The 20,553-nt window shown below is 42.5% G+C and overlaps 1 protein-coding gene across 1 annotated transcript in view; it reads right to left on the minus strand.

Moving 5' to 3' along the window:
* Window positions 1-8,066: 8,066 nt before the first annotated feature.
* Window positions 8,067-20,553, minus strand: part of LOC139539840 (voltage-gated potassium channel regulatory subunit KCNG4-like) — a 30,475-nt gene continuing 17,988 nt past the window's right edge. The window contains exon 3 of the mRNA XM_071343178.1: window positions 8,067-9,525. Within this exon, the coding sequence (XP_071199279.1) occupies window positions 8,656-9,525 (870 nt within the window). The 3' untranslated portion in view covers window positions 8,067-8,655. The remainder of the gene's footprint in view (window positions 9,526-20,553) is intronic.

Below are 20,553 nucleotides of genomic sequence, written 5' to 3' on the forward strand. Positions count from 1 at the left end.
TCCTCTGTGATTGATTTGCACTTTTCACACCAAAGTACGTTCATCTCTAGGAGACAGAACTCGTCTCCTTCATGAGCGGTATGATGGCTGCGTGGTCCCATGGTGTTTATACTTGCGTACTATTGGTTGTACATATGAACGTGGTACCTTCAGGCGTTTGGAAATTGCTCCCAAGGATGAACCAGACTTGCGGAGGTCTACAATTTTTCTTCTGAGGTCTTGGCTGATTTCTTTTCATTTTCCCATGATGTCAAGCAAAGAGGCACTGAGTTTGAAGGTAGGCCATGAAATACATCCACAGGTACACCTCCAATTGACTGAAATGATGTCAATTAGCCGATCTGAAGCTTCCAAAGCCATGACATCATTTTCTTGAATTTTCCTAGCTGTTTAAAGGCACAGTCAACTTAGTGTATGTAAACTTCTGACCCACTGGAATTGTGATACTGTGAATTATAAGTGAAATAATCTGTCTGTAAACAATTGTTGGAAAAATTACTTGTGTCATGCACAAAGTAGATGTCCTAACCGACTTGCCAAAACTATAGTTTGTTAACAAGATATTTGTGGATTGGTGAAAAAACTAGTTTTAATTACTCCAACCTAAGTGTATGTAAACATCCGACTTCAACTGTATGTGCATGTACGTGATAGGCATATCTGGCATATCTTCTTCTTGACAGTCATAAAGTGTATTTTCTTAGTCCAAGTAAAGTGACACAGACGGTCATGAAGCATCATGACAGTGCCATAAAGTGTATTTTCTAAAAGAGATTTAAAATATGATGAAAAAAACATGACTGTAAAGAATTAATAAAAAAAAAACTAAGGATTTAAGAGACAAACTTTCAATTGAAAAGGAAACTTCTTGGCAGGGAAAAAACTAATTTAAATAAATGTGGGTTTTGACCTACTATTATGTAGGTGTCATAACCAGCCAGAAAATAACTAAATACTGTATGTAACAACAGGTGTACATATATGACAGTGTTATGAAAATATTATGACATGTTATGACAAGTTGTGTCGGCTGTTATGACATATTATGACATGGTTATGACCGTTCTTTTTAATTGCAATCTCAAATAGGTTTTTAATGGTTGATTTGGATGCATTTGATGCATTTCCCCAAGAAGATCAGACAAACCTTTTAACTTACTTACCTTGTCAGATGTCAGGAGTCTATTGTCAACTTCTCCTCATAATAACAACCCAAGCTGGTCTAAACGTGATATGTCATGTGGACAAGTCACTTGGCTTTTATATAGCACTCAGTCTAGCCTTCTCTACAGTAACATTATTTCTGTTCGGTATAAAACATACACATTGATCTGTCACTTATATCACCTCAGTCATTGGCTTCATCAATATGTGCATCGACGACGTCATTCCCTCAGTGACCGTACGTACATATCCGAACCAGAAGCCATGGATTACATGGAACATCTGCATCAAGCTAAAGGCTAGAGCTGCCGCTTCCAAGGAGCGGGACACTAATCAGGATGCTTATAAGATATCCTTCTACGCCCTGAGATGAACCATCAAACAGACAATACAGGATTTAGATTGAATCTTACTACACCAGCTCTGACGCTCGTCAGATGTGGCAGGGCTTTAAAACTATTAGGGACTACAAAGAGAAACCCAGCCGTGAGCTACCGAGTGACGCGAGCCTACCAGACAAGCTAAATGCCTTTTATGCTTGCTAACGAGGCAAGCAACACTGAAGCATGCATGAGAGCACCAGCTGTTCCAGACGACTGTGTGATAACGCTCTCGGTAATTGATGTGAGCATGACCTTTAAACAGGTCAACATTCACAAAGCCACTGGGCCAGATGGGTTACCAGGACGTGTACTCAAAGCATGCGCTTACCAACTGGCAAGTGTCCTCATTGACATTTTCAACCTCTCCTTGACCAAGTCTGTAATACCTACATGTTTCAATTAGAGCACCATAGTCCCTGTGCCCAAGGAAAAGAAGGTAACCTGCCTAAATTATTTCCACCTCATAGCACTCACGTTAGTAGCCATGAAGTGCTTTGAAAGCCTGATAACGGCTCACATCAACAGTATCATCCCAGATACCCTCGACCCACTCCAATTCACATACCGCCTCAAAAGATCCACAGATGACGCAATCTCAATTGCACTCCAACTGCCCTTTCCCACCTGGACAAAAGGAACAGCTATGTGAGAATGCTGTTCATTGACTACAGCTCAGTGTTCAACACCATAGTGCTCACAAAGCTCATCACCAAGCAAAGGACCTTGGGACTAAACACCTCCCTCTGCAACTGGATCCTGACTTCCGTCCCCAGGTGGTAAGGGTAGACAACAACACGTCTGCCACGCTGATCCTCAACACTGGGGCCTCTCAGGGGTGCATGCTTAGTCCCCTCCTGTACTCTCTGTTCACCCACAACTCCATGGCCAAACACGACTCCAACACCATCATTAAGTTTGGTTGATGACACAACAGTGGTAGGCCTGAACATCGACATTTATGAAACAGCATATAAGGAATAGGTCAGAGACTTGGCAGTGTGGTGCCAGAACAATAACCTCTCCTTCAACGTGAGCAAGACAAAGGAGCTGATCGTAGACTACAGGAAAAGGAGGGCCAAACAAGCCCCCATTAACATTGACGGGGCTGTAGTGGAGCGGGTTGAGAGTTTCAAGTTCTTTGGTGTACACATCCCCAACGAACTGTCGAGGGCATGACAACACCTTTTCCCCCTCAGGAGACTGAAAACGTTTGGCATGGGTCCCTAGATCCTCAAAAAGTTCTACAGCTGCACCATCGAGAGCATCCTGACCGGTTGCATCACCGCCTGGTACGGCAACTGCTCGTCACTACGGAGGGTATTGTGTATGGCCCAGTACATCACTGGGGCCAAGCTTCCTGCCATCCAGGACCTATATACTAGGTGGTGTCAGAGGAAAGCCCCAAAAAACGTCAAAGACTCTAGTCACCCAAGTCATAGACTGTTCTCTCTGCTACCGCACGGCAAGCGGTACCGGAGGGCCAAGTCTAGAATCAAAAGGCTCCTTAACAGATTCTACCCCAAACCTTACGACTGCTGAACAATTAATCAAATGGCCACCAGGACTATTTACATTTACACTGCTGCTACTCACTGTTAATTATCTATTCATAGTCACTTTACCCCTACCTTCATGTACAAATTACCTCAAATAACCTGTACCCCCTGCACATTGACTTGGTACCGGTACCCCTTGTATACAGCCTCGTTATTGTTATTTTATTGTGTTACTTTTTATTATTTTTGACTTCCGTTTATTTGGTAAATATTCTATTAACTATTTTTTGAACTACATTGTTGGTTAAGGGCTCGTAAGTAAGCATTTCATGGTAAGGTCTACTACATTGTTGTATTCGGCTTATGTGGCAACCAAGTTTTATTTGATTCGATCCTATTGCGTCGTCAGACTGTAGAGTGCCTTCAGAAAATATTCACACTCCTTGACCTTTTCCAATTTTTTTTGTGTTACAGCCTGAATTTAAAATTGGTTAAATTTAGATTTTGTCTCACTGGCTTACATACAATACCCCATTATGTCAAAGTGGAATAATGTTTTTAGATTTCTTTACAAATTAATAAAAAATGAAAAGCTGAAATGCCTTGAGTCAAGGCAAGCCTAAATAAGTTCAGGAAGAAACGTGTGCTTAACGTGTCACAAAATAAGTTGCGTGGACTCAATTTGCGTGCAATAATAGTGTTTGTCATGGTCTTTGAATTACTACCTCATCTCTGTACCCTACACATACAAATGTCTGTAAGATCCCTCAGTCGAGCAGTGAATTTCAAAGACAGATTTAACCAATGCCTCGCAACGAAGGGTACCTATTGATAGATGGGTAAAAAAAAAAGCAGACATTGAATTTTCCTTTGAGCATGGTGAAGTTATTAATTACACTTTGGATGGTTAATCAAAACACCCAGGCACTGCAAAGATACAGGTGTCCTTCCTAACTCATTTGCCAGAGAGGAAGGAAACCACTCATGGATTTCACCATGAGGCCAATGGTGACTTTAAAACAATTACAGTTTAATGGCTGTGATTAGAGAAAAGTGAAGATGGATCAACAATATTGTAGTTATTTCACAATACTAACCTAAATGCCAGAGTGGAAAGAAGGTCACCTGTACATAATACAAATATTCGAAGACATGCATCCTGTTTTCAAAAAGGCACTAAAGTAAAACAGCAAAATAATGTGGCAAATACATTTATTTTATGTCCTGAATACAAAGCCTTATGTTTTCATCAAATCCAGCACAACACATCACTGAGTACCACTCTCCATATTTTGAAGCATGGTGGTGGCTGCATCATGTTATGGGTATGCTTTTCATTGGCAAGGAGGACTATGGAGTTTTTTGGGATTCTAACATGTATTGACTCAGGGGTGTGAATACTTACGTAGATTCGATATTTCTGTATTTCATTTTAAATAAATGTGCAAAAATGCTTAAAAACATGATTTCACTTTGTCATTATGGGGTATTGTGTGCAGATGGGTGAGACAATTCCTATGATTTTTTCATATACATCTGGTGTTATATACCTTATGGTTTGGATCAATGCCAGCCACCAAATGAGACGGCACAACTGGACAGTTAATGCAGTCATTAAAAGAAGCAGAACTCCCATCGATTAATACCCAAGTAGCTTGACTTTTCACTTAAGATCCACGTTGAAATTGGACGTCTGTCCAGGTACCCAGGACGTCGGGAGATGATTTCCAAACCTGCCACTAGGGACAACAGTGAGCGCTATTACCATTAAGTAGGCTTGGGTTTTGCTAGGGCATTGTGGACAGGGATCGCGATGGCTGTAAGCCGCGAACTCCGGTTTCCTTGGTCGTGTGATAGGCACTCATTAAATATTTTCCCATATTCCAAACCTTAACCCTTAACTTGGACAAACATCAGAATCTGAAGTCAAATTGGTCATGAGATTTTGTTGCATTTACAATCCAACATCATATTTATTTTAGTGGGTTCTCCCACCACAAAACTTTAAGTTGCTATAGAAGTACTTTCCAGCTTTTCAATCGGTCTTTATACATCGAGTCCAATTAAAGATTGTTCACTGACATGCACCAACCTGACTACCCTCTACATGATCCTACCACAGAGAAGGGGATACAGCACTGGCAGAGTTCTCCGCAACCAGAATCAACTGTCCAGTATCAATGCAAGAACTTAATAGACTTACAAATTTGACTTTTTAATAACCAAATAGACTTTTAAACTGTAATTGGTTAGGACCTTTTTAATTGAACGTAGTATCCTGTGTTTTTTAAGCATTTATCTAAATGTAACTGCATTCTGCATAATTCCGTTTCGTCGATTGCGAGCATGAATGAAATAAATCAAAATAAAATGGTTAGAAGTGATAAATTAAAATAACCTTCCAAGAGATCTGGTTGAGTGGCTGCTGACATACCCAAATTGGTCCAAGAGTCCAGAGAGTGAGGAACAATAGTATCAATGACTGGGGCTTTAGACATGAATGATGACTTTTGATAGACCAATTCATCTGAAGAAATTATATGTCAATATCCTTATAGAGCAATACTTAATGAGCTGTATTGCTAAAAGCATCTTTATAGCTAGGTTTTGTGCATGCTAAGAGGCATCCATCCACCAGTGCAGTTAAAAGACACAGCTAGTGCCTCCTGAGTGGCGCAGCGTTCTAAGGCACTGCATTGCAGTGTTGCGGTGTCACTACACTCTGGGATTGAACCCATGCTGTGTCACAACCGGCCGTGACCGGGAGTCCCATAGGGTGCAATTGGCCCAGCATCGTCTGAGTTAGGGGAGGGTTTGGCCGGGGGGGCTTTACTTGGCTCATCGCACTCTAGCGACTCCTTGTGGCGGGTCAGTTGAACGGTGTTTCCTCTGGCACATTGTTTCAGCTGGCTTCCGGGTTAAGCGGGCAGGTGATAAGAAGCGCGGCATGGCGGGTCATGTTTCGGAGGACGCATGACTCGACCTTCACCTCTCCCGAGCCCGTTGTGGAGTTGCAACGATGAGACAAGATTGTAATGAAGAAGTTGGAGAGAAAAAGGGGGTACATTTTTTTTTTTACACAGCTAATATGTCCAAAATGAACCATTATGATTACAATGACTCACTACTCAAATTACAATCTCAATGCCCAGCTATACAGATGGATTTACAGTGTAAGGGTAATATGCCAACTGTGCAAGTATGTTACATTCTATAACGTCTTACATATTTGTAAATAATAGGCTGGCCATATTCAAATAATTATAAGTTTACAAGAGTCTTGTGTGATTGGAGAGGATTGGATCATAAAGCAAATTCAAAACAATATTAGAGGGTTTTCAAGCTTCTGATTCTGGCAGGTCACATTGAGATTGACTTTAATTTAAAGGTAGACTCAGAGAGATGACGTTGCCATGAGAAGCACAACAGATATTGTTCGTGTTCCACTTCTTAGACGTTGACAGATTTACAACACCTGGATAGGTATTTTACCTATCAGCTAACCACATCATATGTTGTAGCAATCTGTCAGTCGATGACACAATCGATGACGTGGCACACAACCATTGGTTGATGCATGCAACTTCTAAGCAGTGGAAAGCGCCCACGTTCCCCTGCTCAGACGTCGCATGCTTTAACAAATGGTTGTATACCACGTCATCAACTGTGCTGTCGGGTACCAGACTGCTATAACATGTAGGTCGTGTTACTCTGCTCAGACGTTGCTGATGCATGACAGATCTTACAACGCCTAGAAAATGATTATTTGTATCAGCTACCACATCATATGGCATAGCAGTCTGGTGCCCGACTGCACAGTCAATGACCGGGCATGCAACCATTGGTTGATGCATATAAAGTCTTAGGGGAACATGACCATGATGGGGTTAGCTGTTACGTAAAATACCTATCCAGGTGTTGTAAGAACTGGCAGGTGTCAGCAACGTCTGAGCAGAGGAACACGCCCATTGAGATGAGCGTGATGTAAGACTTTGCTCTCACACAGAGTACTCTGCTACAATGTGGTAGCTACGGGACCAAAACAGCGGAGAGGTTTAGCCTTGCGCTTCAACACTCCTGGTTGTTGAGGAAATTGACCCACTACTACTGTTTACTTGGTGCGTCTACGTCATCTCAATGAGTCTACATTTAAACATAACGTAACCTACAACCTGACCCATCACCTTAAGCATTACTGCCCCACAGTGGCAAGAAGTGACATCACCAAAACTATACAACACATATGGCTTCTAGCCTCCCACACATACACTAAAACTTAAACTAAATAATATAAAAATGAAATATAAATGTTTTCATAAAACAAACTAAATAAAAATTAGTAAATCAGATCTGAAAACTGATTACTAAACTGAATTTCAAATAAAAATCTTAAAACAAATAGAAATAAAATGTCAAATATAAAAACACAACCACAATAACCTTGGCAGTGACACTTCTTAAAAATACATGAAGATTTACCAACTTGATCAATAATTTTCTCCAAAATGTTTGCAGACAAACATGTTGTAGAGGGGTGCAATCCCATCACCTGGTGATATTTGTAGGGGTGTGGCTTAAGACACATTCATTCTTTTAATGTGTGTCTTTTGGTAGTGACATCAAAAGGTGGGACAGGATTTTTTGGAGATAGATGTTTAAAAATAAACAAGATGACTAGTTAGATAACTATGTTTCAGCGTAATAATAACAACTGAAGATGTTCTAATGAAATAATATTGTTAAAACAATCACAAAATCATTAATTGCTTTATATTCAAACATGAAGTATATGAGTTAGGGTTTGGGAGGGCCACAACTCAATAGAACTTGGTGTATAAATTAACAATATGTTTCTTATTGCCTTGGATTTAATTAGAACATTTCTAATATAAGTAAATGGCCTATGTTTGGATACTTAATTATTATGTTTTATAGTTTTTTGGGGGTGGAACTGCAATTTGTAACACTTCTGTAGAATCACCCATATATCTTCCCAGAAAGACAAAAAACAACGACAACTGCGTAGTTGAGATCACTTGTGTTTTTATTTAGAGCCTTACAAAGTTAATTCTACACACATGGCTCTCTTTCTCAAGCAGATTATAAAAGCTCTATGATCACTGCTTGTCGAAGCGTGTGGTGGCAAATAACTCCATCTCCGTGACTCCAAACACTCAAGCAGCCAAATCCAGGGTAGTCTGTGTGTATCTTTGCATTTGTTGCAGCTAAAGAGAGAGGATTTATCCAGCACGGGAGAGTCAGAACCATCCAGTATGATATCTGAGGTCTTTTAAGTACAGCTTTTAAAGCCTCTCAAAAATAAAATCACTTGAGCTCAGTACAGATGTCTAGGGTAGACAGGTGGCTACGGCTTCCATTTGTCCTTCTGGACCTTCTGATCTCAGACAGAGATTGAAACTAAAATGAAAAGAAGTATGTGGTGAGTGAACTACGCAATATTTTCGGAGAGAGAAAGACAGCAATGGAGAGAAAAAAATTACTTTGGATTGGATATTTTACTGCATCATCTATTAAGTCTATGATGAGTGAGCCTGCTGAGGCCTCCCTGTCCCCAGTGTGTGGGCCGGGACAGGTGAGGCCTGTTTGACCGTCTAAAAGGCTCCTGCTGGCAACCTGGGGCTGTGGCTACGCTGGTTAGCCTCAACACCATTCTCCAGCAAGGGCAGGGACTCCAGAGAGCAAGTGCTCTCTGTGTCTGGACACATGTGGCGCAGCCCTGGGGGCGGGAAGTCCTCGCTCCCCTCCTGGCCCTCCCCGCTGGCTGCCGCTAAAGCTGCTGCCGCCGCACACTCCTCCTTAAACAGGCGGTCATGCTCCCGCTTGAGATCCTGGTAGCTCTTAGAGAACATGTGGAAGATGGAGGTGGCAGGGAAGGCCATGATGAGGATGCCACTCAGAATGCTGCTCAGCGCCACCACCTGGCCCGGGATGCTACGTGGCACCATGTCGCCGTAGCCCACCGTCGTCATGGAGATGATAGCCCACCAATAGGAGGCAGGGATACTGCTGAAGTCCTCGACTCCGGTCAGCTCACTCTCAGCCAGGTGGACCAGCGGGGAGAAGAGGGTGACGGCCACACACAGGAAGAGCAGCAGCAGGCCAAACTCTCTGGTGCTCCTCCTCACCGTTAGGCCCAGGGTCTGCAGGCCCAGAGAGTGACGGGCCAGCCTCATCACATACAGGATTCTTAGAGCCCTAAGGATCCGCAGCACCAGGCCTAGCTTGTCCAGGTAGCTGGTCCCTCCGGCCTTCTCATGGTCCATGGCCGGGTCATCCTCATCCACCACCAGGGACACGTAGTAGGGCAAGATGGCCATGGCGTCAATGACGTTGAGGGGCCCACGGATGAATTCCAGCTTGCTGCGAGCCTGGATGAAGCGCAGGATCCACTCCAGGGAGAACCAGGCCACACACACTGTCTCCACAATGAACATATTGCGACACTTCTGAGAACACTCACCCTGTGACACAGAGAGAGAGAGAGAGAGAAAGAGAGAATTTGGGAGGTGGTGGGGGGGGGGGGGGGGGGGGGTGAGAGAGAGAGGAAAGGGGACGGAGAGGGAGAATCGGAAAAACAGAGAGAGGAGTAGGTAGACAGTGGTCAAGTGGAAGAAAGAGAGAAGGACACACAAGGGGAGGGACAGATATCAGTGGGTTAGATAACCATCTAGTAATTAATATATCAGCTTACACCTACTCTACATGCTACACTGATATATAAGTGGGAAGCAATCAATTCATTAGGCAGGATCAAAGATTATTTCGACACACTCTGAACACGAACACAAAAGACAAACAGGCCAGAATTCCCTTTAACTGCCTTGAGAGGGGCAGGTAATTAAACACTCATAGGCCAGTAAAAATACTATCCCCAGCCAGCTACGCAGATCATAGACGCAGACGCAGGCGCACGCACACACACATACACACACACACGCACGCACGCACGCACGCACGCACGCACACATACACATACGCACACACACACTCCTCTGTTCCTCTCACCCATCAGCCCCTGCTCTCATCCCTTACTCCCTCCCTGGCTGGCTTCCATTCCTCTTCCTCTCTCCCTACTCCTCTTTCTCCCACCATCCCACACACACACACACACACACACACACACACACACACACACACACACACACACACACACACACACACACACACACACACACACACACACACACACACACACACACACACACACACACACACACACACTTTCCCTGTCTCATCCCTCACACAAACACCCTCTCATTTATCACCTCCCTCCCCCACTTTCTCTCCTTCTCACACATCTCTCGCCCTAATTTCTCTCTCTCTCTCCAATCAATTTCAATTTAAGGGGGTTTTGTTGGAGTGGGAAACATATGTTCACATTGCCAAAGCAAGTTTAATAGATAATAAACAAAAGTGAAATAAACAAAAACAATTACAGTAAACATTACACTCACAAAAGTTCCAAAAGAATAAAGAAATTTCAAATGTCATATTATGTGCAAATAGTTAAAGTACATTAGGGAAAATAAATAAACATAAATATGGGTTGTATTTACAATGGTGTTTGTTCTTCACTGGTTGCGATTTTCTTGTGGCAACAGTTCACAAATCTTGCTGCTGTGATGGCACACTTTGGTATTTCACCCAATAGATATGGGAGTTTATCAAAATTGGGTTTGTTTTCGAATTCTTTGTGGGTCTGTGTAATCTGAGGGAAATATGTGTATCTAATCAAGTATTCTGCCTCTGTGTACTCTCTGTTTAGGGCCAAATTAGTATTCTAGTTTGCTCTGTTTTTTTTTTTTATTTTTTTTTTACAATGTGTGAAGTAATTATCCTTTTTTTTTCTCATCAATTGGTTGTGTCTAATTGTGTTGCTGTCCTGGGGCTCTGTGGGGTCTGTTTGTGTTTGTGAACAGAGCCCCAGGATCAGCTTGCTTAGGGGACTCTTCTACAGGTTCATCTCTCTCTAGGTAATGGCTTTGTTATGGAAGGTTTGGGAATCACTTCCTTTTAGGTGGTTGTAGAATTTAACGGCTCTGGATTTGATCATTAGCGGGTTTCGGCCTAATTCTGCTCTGCATGCATTATTTGGTGTTTTACATTGTACACAAATTTTGCTGAATTCTTCCTGCAGTCTCAATTTGGTGTTTGTCCAATTTTGTAAATTCTTGGTAGGTGAGCGGACCCCAGACCTCACAACCATTAAGGGAAATGGGTTCTATAACTGATTCAAGTATTCTTTGCCAGATCCTAATTGGTATGTTGAATTTTATGTTCCTTTTGATGGCATAGGCCTTTCTTGCCTTGTCTCTCAGATCGTTCACAGCTTTGTTTGAAGTTACCTGTGGCGCTGATGTTTAGGGCGAGGTATGTATAGTTTCTCTCTCTCTCTGTCTCAGAGCGGGGGTCTAGGGGCTCTATTCAATGTTTTTATTTATTTATTTTTCATTTAACCTTTATTTAACTAGGCAAGTCAGTTAAGAACAAATTCTTATTTACAATGACGGCCTAGGAACAGTGGGTTAACTGCCTTGTTCAGGGGCAGAATGACAGATTTTTACCTTGTCAGCTCGGGGATTCAATCTAGCAACCTTTCGGTTACTGGCCCAACTCTCTAACCACTAGGCTACCTGCCGCCCACGCTGAAGCGTTACAGATTGTGCAATATAAATTTAAAGGTAATTTCCGATTGAGCTGACATATGCAGCGTTTGCAGTAAATGCAGTCTCCGCTAACACGGGAACATTGCCTTTAAATTTCAATCACGTTGTGATACGGAGCTAAATAGGTCATATTGTATATTTGCATGTTTCCAATTCATGATGCGTTTCTGTTGTATGTGTGTTTGCCATTAATCCCCTGTCAAGTGTGTGTTCCCCCTCTACGGGCCAATGGAGAATACAATTAAAAGGCATGCATGCTCCAAGGCCTACTGGGAGTGACTGGAATGGTGTAAAGTCAAGTGTAAAGTCAGTGTTATCTTCCTGTGTATGTCTCCTGCCTTCCTTTTCAGGGCAGTGGTGGTAGAGTCAGGGCTGCTCTAACCCATGGCCTGCTGTAGGGTTATTGGCCTCTGTGTAGAGAGGTTAGTCACTGTCCCTCCAGCTCTCACAGGCTATCATGCATCTGGCCACTGGAGGGGAGATTTGTCCTTCTCTCTGTAGGACTTTACCTTTCCTCCACTACAGAGATATGGGAATATTTCATACACTACAGGGACCTAGGAATCTTTCCTCCACTACAGGGACCTGGGAATATTTCCTCCACTACAGGGACCTGGGAATCTTTCCTCCAGTACAGGGATCTGGGGAATCTTTCCTCCAGTACAGGGATGTGGGAATATTTCCTACACTACAGAGATCTGGGAATATTTCCTCCAGTACAGGGATCTGGGAATATTTTCTTCACTACAGAGATCTGGGAATATTTCCTCTAGTACAGGGATCTGGGAATATTTCCTCTAGTACAGGGATCTGGGAATATTTCCTCTAGTACAGGGATCTGGTAATATTTCCTCCAGTACAGAGATCTGGGAATATTTCCTCTAGTACAGGGATCTGGGAATATTTCCTCTAGTACAGGGATCTGGGAATATTTCCTCTAGTACAGGGATCTGGTAATATTTCCTCCAGTACAGGGATCTGGGAATATTTCCTCCAGTACAGGGATCTGGGAATATTTCCTACACTACAGGGATCTGGGAATATTTTCTACACTACAGAGATCTGGGAATATTTCCTCTAGTACAGGGATCTGGGAATATTTCCTCTAGTACAGAGATCTGGGAATATTTCCTCTAGTACAGGGATCTGGGAATATTTCCTCTAGTACAGGGATCTGGGAATATTTCCTCCAGTACAGGGATCTGGGAATATTTCCTACACTACAGGGATCTGGGAATAATTTCTACACTACAGAGATCTGGGAATATTTCCTCTAGTACAGGGATCTGGGAATATTTCCTCTAGTACAGGGATCTGGGAATATTTCCTCTAGTACAGGGATCTGGGAATATTTCCTCCAGTACAGGGATCTGGGAATATTTCCTCTAGTACAGGGATCTGGGAATATTTCTTCACTAATGGAACTTTAACCTTTACTCTTCCTTTCCCTTATTCAGTCCATCTTTTGCCCATTTCTTAACCCTCTGGAACTTGTCTACCTTATAATGTCAAATCAAATCACATTTTATTTGTCACGTTTTGCTAACAACAGGTGAAGACTAACAGTGAAATGCTTACTTATGGTCTCTTCCATAAGTAAGAATAAATACACAATGAGTAACGATAACTTGGCTATATACAGTACACAGGGTACCAGTAGCAAGACGATTTGCAGGGGTATGAGGTAATTGAAGTAGATATGTACATATAGGTAGGGGTAAAGTGATAAGGTATAGGTAGGGGTAAAGTGAGGCAACAGCGTTTGTGATGAGTCAAAAGAGTTAGTGCAACGGGGGGTCAATGCAGATAGTCTCTGTAGCTATTTGGTGAACTATTTAGCAGTCTTATGGCTTGGGGGGTACTTTTGGTACCAGACATGGTGCATCGGTACCACTTGCCATGCGGTAGAAAAGAGAACAGTCCATGACCTGGGTGGCTGGAGTCTTTGACAATTTCTAGGGCCTTCCTCTGACCCACTGGTATAGAAGTCCTGGGTGGCAGGTACAGTAGCTCGGCCCCAGTGATGTACCGGGCCGTATACATTACCCTCTGTAGCAGTTGCCATACCAAGCAGTGATGCAGCCAGTCAAGATGCTCTCAATGGTGCAGCTGTAGAACTGAGGATCTGATGACCTCTACTTCTATCCATTTAGAGAGCTGACCTGAGCTGAGAGTGCCACTCTCCCACTCATCTGCATAATGGTTCATTTCTCACAGCTAATGCACTCCCTCTGACCTTATCTTACTGACTTGTTCTGTACCAAATGTCAATGACATTTCATTTCAACAGCATCAGTCAATTCAACCCGGCTGCTGCCAAAGTCTGACTGGAAAACACATCATCATGATCAATATTGAAAAATTCCAAAGTCAGAATGTGACAAGTAGCGTGACGGAATAGAATAATTGAAAATAGTAAATGAGAGTAACATACTGTACAACCAACAGCTGCAACTGAATAATATGCCTGCCATGTACAACAGCTTACTTACCCACCCTCAGAAAGGGTTAGCAACATTCTCAGAGATGCTTCTAACAGAATAGCAGTGGAGTTATCACTCAATTGAACCCCATTTACTAGAGTGAAATTTGTCTACTCATTTGCAAGGCTTTGGTTCAAAACCTAAACAATTATTAAGCTGAATAATTCCAATCAGCTGCCATTCAGGAAAACCACTTTTGAAACATCTGACGGTAAGAGAGAGGGAGAGAATTCTGACCATGTACAATGCATGTTTTTAAGCCATTAATGAAGGGATACTTCGGGATATTGGTAATGAAGCCCTTTATCTACTTCCCCAAAGTCAGATGAACTCATGGATACAATTTGTATGTCTCTGCATCAAGTATGAAGGAAGTTAGAGGTCGTTTTGAGTGCCAATGATAAATTGCGTTAGCGCAATGACTGGAAGTCTATGGAATCAACTAGCATGCTAGCAGTTACCATAGACATCCAGTCATTGCGCTAAAGCTAACTAGCAATTGCGCTAAAGCTAGTTAGCAACTTCCTTCAAACTGCACGCAGAGACATTAAAATGGTATCCACGAGTTAACTCTGAGGAAGTGGATACAGGTCTTCATTGCCAAAATCCTGAGGTATCCCGTTAAGCAAAAGAAAGATGATGATTTAAATCCTTTGTTTACATGGCTATAGAGTCTACGGTATAGAGTGAGGAGAATAAAATAGGATAATCAACTGAGATGTTCTCTCCTCTGCTTGGTGGACTCTTCCTTAAACATAGCATGTAGCCCAAGCATATACAGACACGGTTCTGCTCAGACACCACCTCTCCTATCATGCCTTCACAGCTTATATCTACAGTGCCTTCAGAAAGTATTCACACGCCTTGACCTTTTCCAAAATGTTGTTGTATTACAGAATTTATTTTAAATGGATTAAATTGAGATTGTATCACTGATCTACACACAATACCCAATAATGTCAAAGTGGAATTATATTTTTTAGAAATGTTTACAAATTAATAAAAAAATACAAGTTGAAATGTCTTGGGTCAATAAGTATTCAACCCATTTGTTATCGCAAGCCTAAAAAAGTTCAGGAGTAAAAATGTGCTTAACCAGTCACAAAATAAGTTACATGGACTGTGTGATTTGCAAAGAATGGTTTGCAAAGTAGGCAAGTGGTTCGCAAAAGCAGACATTGAATATCCCTTTGAGCATGTTGCAGTTATTAGTGTTATTAATTACACTTTGGATCATGTAGGCTGTCATTGTAAATAATAATATGTTTTCAACTGACCTAAATAAAAGTTAAATAAAATAAAATAAATGTATCAATACACCCAGTCACTACAAAGATACATGCACCCTTTCTATCTCAGTTGCCGGAGAGAAAGGAAACCGCTCAGGGATTTCACCATGAACCCAATGGTGATTTTAAAACAGTTACAGAGTTTCATGTCTGTGATAGGAGATAACTGACGATGCATCAACAACATTGTAGTTACTCCACAATACTAATAAAATATTCCAAAATATGCATCCTGCTTGCAATAAGGCACTAAAGTAATACTGCAAAAAATGTGGCAAAAACCTTTTGTCCTGAATACAAAGCGTTATGTTTGGGGCATCACTGAGTACACATCACTGAGTACCACATATTTTCAAGCATGGTCCTTGCCCTAGTCAGGATAAAAAGAAACGGAATAGCCAAGCATAGGCAAAATCCTAGAGGAAAACTTCCAACAGACACTGGGAGACAAATTCACCTTTCAGCAGGAAAATAACCCAAAACACAAGGACAAATATACACTGGAGTTGCTTACTAAGATGACATTGATTGTTCCTGGGTGGTCTAGTTACAGCTTGAAAATCTACTGCAAGACTTGAAAATGGCTGTCTAGCAATGATCAATCAACTAACTTGACAGAGATGGAATAATGTTTTAAAGAATAATGTGCAAATATTGTACAATCCAGGTGTGCACAGCTTTTAGAGACTTACTCAGAAAGACTCACAGCTGTAATCACTGCCAAAGGTGATTCTAAAATGTACAGTATTGACTCAGGCGGTTCAATACTTATCTTATTAAGATATATTAGTGTTTTATTTTTCATTCGTTTTTTATTTATTTGTAGAATTGATCTTCCACTTAGATCGTTGACAATTTTTTAAATTTAAATCAATTTTAATTGACTTGGTAACACAACAATGTGGAAAAAGTCAAGGGGTGAGAATACTTTCTGAAGGCACTGCTTTAGGGCTCTATTCAATCTGTATCGCTGAAGTTCAGATTGAATAAAGCCCCTAGTGTTTATAGTCTCTTGTACGTGCCTTAGCTGATTCAGTTCTAGGTGCTGACATTAGTGTGTATAGCATTGTGTGAAACTATGCACATTTCTCTGTGAAGGACCAACTCTTCACACAAGAGGCAATAACAATAGAGCTCTAAAAACAGTCAAGTGTCCATTTCACAGTTAAGACCCCCACAGACTCATTACCCTGGGAAAGAGAAGCTTAAGTACTGTAAGAGTAAAAACTCCTTTTGTGGTATTGATCTTGTGATTGCCCATGTAGCAGATTTACTGTATGATTTTGTCCTTCTCTCTCGCTCTGTCACTTGTCTTCAGGTACTTCAGACGTGCTGCAGCTCTAACAAGGATATGGATCCGGATGAACTCCATTACCATCAAATCAAATGAAATTGAATTGGTCACACACATATTTAGCAGATGTTATTCCAGTTGTAGCGAAATGCTTGTGTTCCTAGCTCCAACAGTGCAGTAGTATCTAGCATTTCACAACAATTAACACTAATCTAAAAGTAAAATATTAGAATTAAGAAATATATAAATATTAGATTGAGCCATGTCGGAGTGGCATTGACTAAAATACAGTAGAATAGAATACAGTATATACATATTAGATGAGTAAACCAGTATGTACACATTATATGAACATTATTAAAGTGGCTATTGTTCCATTATTAAAGTGGCCAGTGATTCCAAGTCTATGTACAGTATATAGGGCAGGAGCAAAATTTTGTTTAGTCTGCTATTATAACTGTATGTGTCTATGGCTGCGTACATATGTAACCGATGTGAAATGGCTAGCTAGTTTACGGGGTGTGCGCTAATAGCGTTTCAATCGGTGACGTCACACGCTCTGAGACCTTGAAGTAGTTGTGTTCCCCTTGCTTTGCAAGGGCCGTGGCTTTTGTGGCGCGATGGGTAACGATGCTTCGTGGGTATCAGTTCTTGACGTGTGCAGAGGGTCCCTGGTTTGAGCCCAGGTAGGGGCGAGGAGAGGGACGGAAGCTGTAATGTTAGATTGATGCTGTTGACCCGGATCACTGGTTGCTGCGGAAAAGGAGGAGGTCAAAAGGGGGGTGAGTGTAACCGATGTGAAATGGCTAGATCGTTTGCGGGGTGCGCGCTGTGTGCAGAGGGTCCCTGGTTCGAGCCCAGGTAGGGGCGAGGAGAGGGACGGAAGCAATACTGTTACACATACAGTATGTGATTGTGAGTTCATTATGTGGATAGATTGTCAAAGAGCTGTGTGTGTGCGGGTGCGTTCGTGCATATATTTCTGTGTGCGTTTCTATGCAGAGAGACACTGATGAACAAGAGGAAGCTCCTCTTATTGAAGTTAGACTGCAATATAAATAAGTGAAGCCAGTAAAAAGGGCCGGCAGCACAGAGGATAGATCACAAACCAGGGGCTGCTGATCCGTCTTAGAAGAAGGTCTATAACTTGGCTTTTGCCTCTACTGTCTTTCACTAGCCTCCATCTTCCTGCCTCTTTATCTCTTCCTTTCCTGCCTAACTATATCTCTCTCTCATTCTTTCTCCCTGTCTCTCTTTACATTCCTTCTCATATCAGCAGTGAGCTGCCAGGCTGCCAGGCTCATCATCATGCTGGATCATCCCTATAACTACCCCACTCTCCAGCTGCCTCTGGGCCTCCGGCACAGCAAAGGACACATTTTTGAGAGGAGCTGGAAAAAACAGAAATATTCAGTTCAAAACTATATTCAGTTCATCCATCATGTTTACCTTCAACAGGACCTTCATCATACTGTGCACCAATGGACACATATTTCACTGTGACCTTGTGCTCACTTTTCAAGCTCTGAAGCACAAAGGGGAGCGGAGGTTTGGATGCCCTAATGTCTCATCATGTCCCCACTCGTCTGTTCACTTCCTGGGGTAGCATAACACACAGGGAAAACTACAGCCAGATGCCAAACTGTTACATGACCACTAACTCACTTGTGCTTAGACTCAGATTCAAACATAACTCACACACTGAGAGATAGGCACACACACACACACACACACACACACACACACACACACACACACACACACACACACACACACACACACACACACACACACACACACACACACACACACACACACACACACACACGCAGATACACAAACAGTCCCAAATCTTTAATCTTTATAATCCAGTCTTGACGCAGGGTACACTAGATGAGGCAGACAAACACACTATGCCTCTACTTTCCTGACACTGTAGTGTAGACTTTGAGGTGCCAGCTACATATGGGTGGTGTTAACCTGGAGCGGAGCTTATAGTAACCCAGCCTAACAGGCATTTATCTCAATATCTCTGGTTCGGCAGGCTGGGTCCCACAGGAGAGAACAGCTTTCCCACTAACAGCCCTTTGTGTCTTAATGGAGGAGAAAAATGGTGCGCTCAGGGTGAGAAGTGGGGTGAGTGGATGGATAAAGATGAGGTGACATGGAAAGCATGTGGTCCCGTCACACATCATAACTCTCTATTTCTGCCATGGCATGCAGCAGTAGCAACAGCAGTAGCAACAGCAGGAGCAGGCGCCTTATCTGACTGAACCATCTGTTCTCTTTTTTATGTACCTTAAATAGAAAAACACTTCTAGAAGAGAGTTATGTCTTTTAACACAAAAAACACTCAGGCTCAACAGGCACCTAGATTTTATTCTTCAACACACACACACAGACACACACTTACACATACTCGCGCATACTCTCTGTCCCCACCGGGGCATTTGGGCGCCCTGCTCACAGAGAGATGAGGCACTTGGTTGCGGTCTAGCTCCTGGCAGAATGGGATTCTGATGTGCTGCTCTGCTTAGCTGGGGACAGCAGCACTGCAGGGGGCTACCTGAGTGCTGTTGACTATGGTCCGGGGGAGAGATGGAGACACATGGGGAACAACTCTCTCACAGTCTCCCCTACAGGTCTCACTGAACACAGAGGAACAACACCTGGCTGGGCCGGTCTTGGGCGTCCACATGACCAGGGAAGCCTTCAAACCACAGTACATCCACTATTAATTCTACTGTAGTATCCATCTGTGTATGACAGCTTGTCTGCAGAAATATGTTATGTGCTGTATATTAACAGATTAAAGTAAACTCATACTGCTTTTATGCTTTATCTAAACGCAACTTGACAACCATACAGCACATTAACACACTGAGTGTATGACCAGATAGGCAGTAATATCCATAATAGTCCTTCCTTATAGAAATAAGTCATCCCACAATTTCAGCTCTGTCTCTCTCCACGGTACCTCATTCCTCCACGCCTCTATGACACTTCACAGCTCTATAGAGAGCTAAATCCCCTGTTCCATCTCCATCTCAGCTCTTAAGCCCAGACATGCAGACACTGAGCAGGCCTGAGTGCCTCAGTGTGTGTGTGTGTGTGTGTGTGTGTGTGTGTGTGTGTGTGTGTGTGTGTGTGTGTGTGTGTGTGTGTGCGTGCGTGCGTGCGTGCGTGCGTGCGTGCGTGCGTGCGTGCGTGCGTGCGTGCGTGCGTGCGTGCGTGTGACTCATAAGAGAGACTCATAAACACCTCTTGTAGAAGCGAGGTATATTGGGTCAGCCACAGATATGTTTACTTATCCTGTCTCAGCAGCCCCATCCACCAGTCTAGTCTGCTTGACTTCCACATCCCAGCCCGGCACAGAAAGTTAAGATGGAGACTTGTTTATACACCATTTGATATAGAGGAAAGTACAAAGAGCGATACAAATTTAGAAAACATAAAAAATCTTTAATTCACTGATGTTGTTACATGTGAAATGAGGCTGTTGATTAATGATACTGTTTGTTTCAGTGAGTATGTCTACGTTCAGAGAATGAAAAATGAAAGCATGGGATGTGGACAAAGAAACGAGCATAAGCGCTTCAAAAACACAGGTCGAAACCGGACAGAAATAATGCATAGGGACTGGCGTTCAAAGTTTGCTGACTGTCCTGAAAACCACAGCAAACTCAAGTAAATATGTAGGACACACACATGCGCACACACACACACTCACAAAAGTAATATATGGGCTTGTTATCAC

Source organism: Salvelinus alpinus, chromosome 15 (assembly GCF_045679555.1).
Source record: "Salvelinus alpinus chromosome 15, SLU_Salpinus.1, whole genome shotgun sequence".
NCBI lineage: Eukaryota > Metazoa > Chordata > Actinopteri > Salmoniformes > Salmonidae > Salvelinus > Salvelinus alpinus.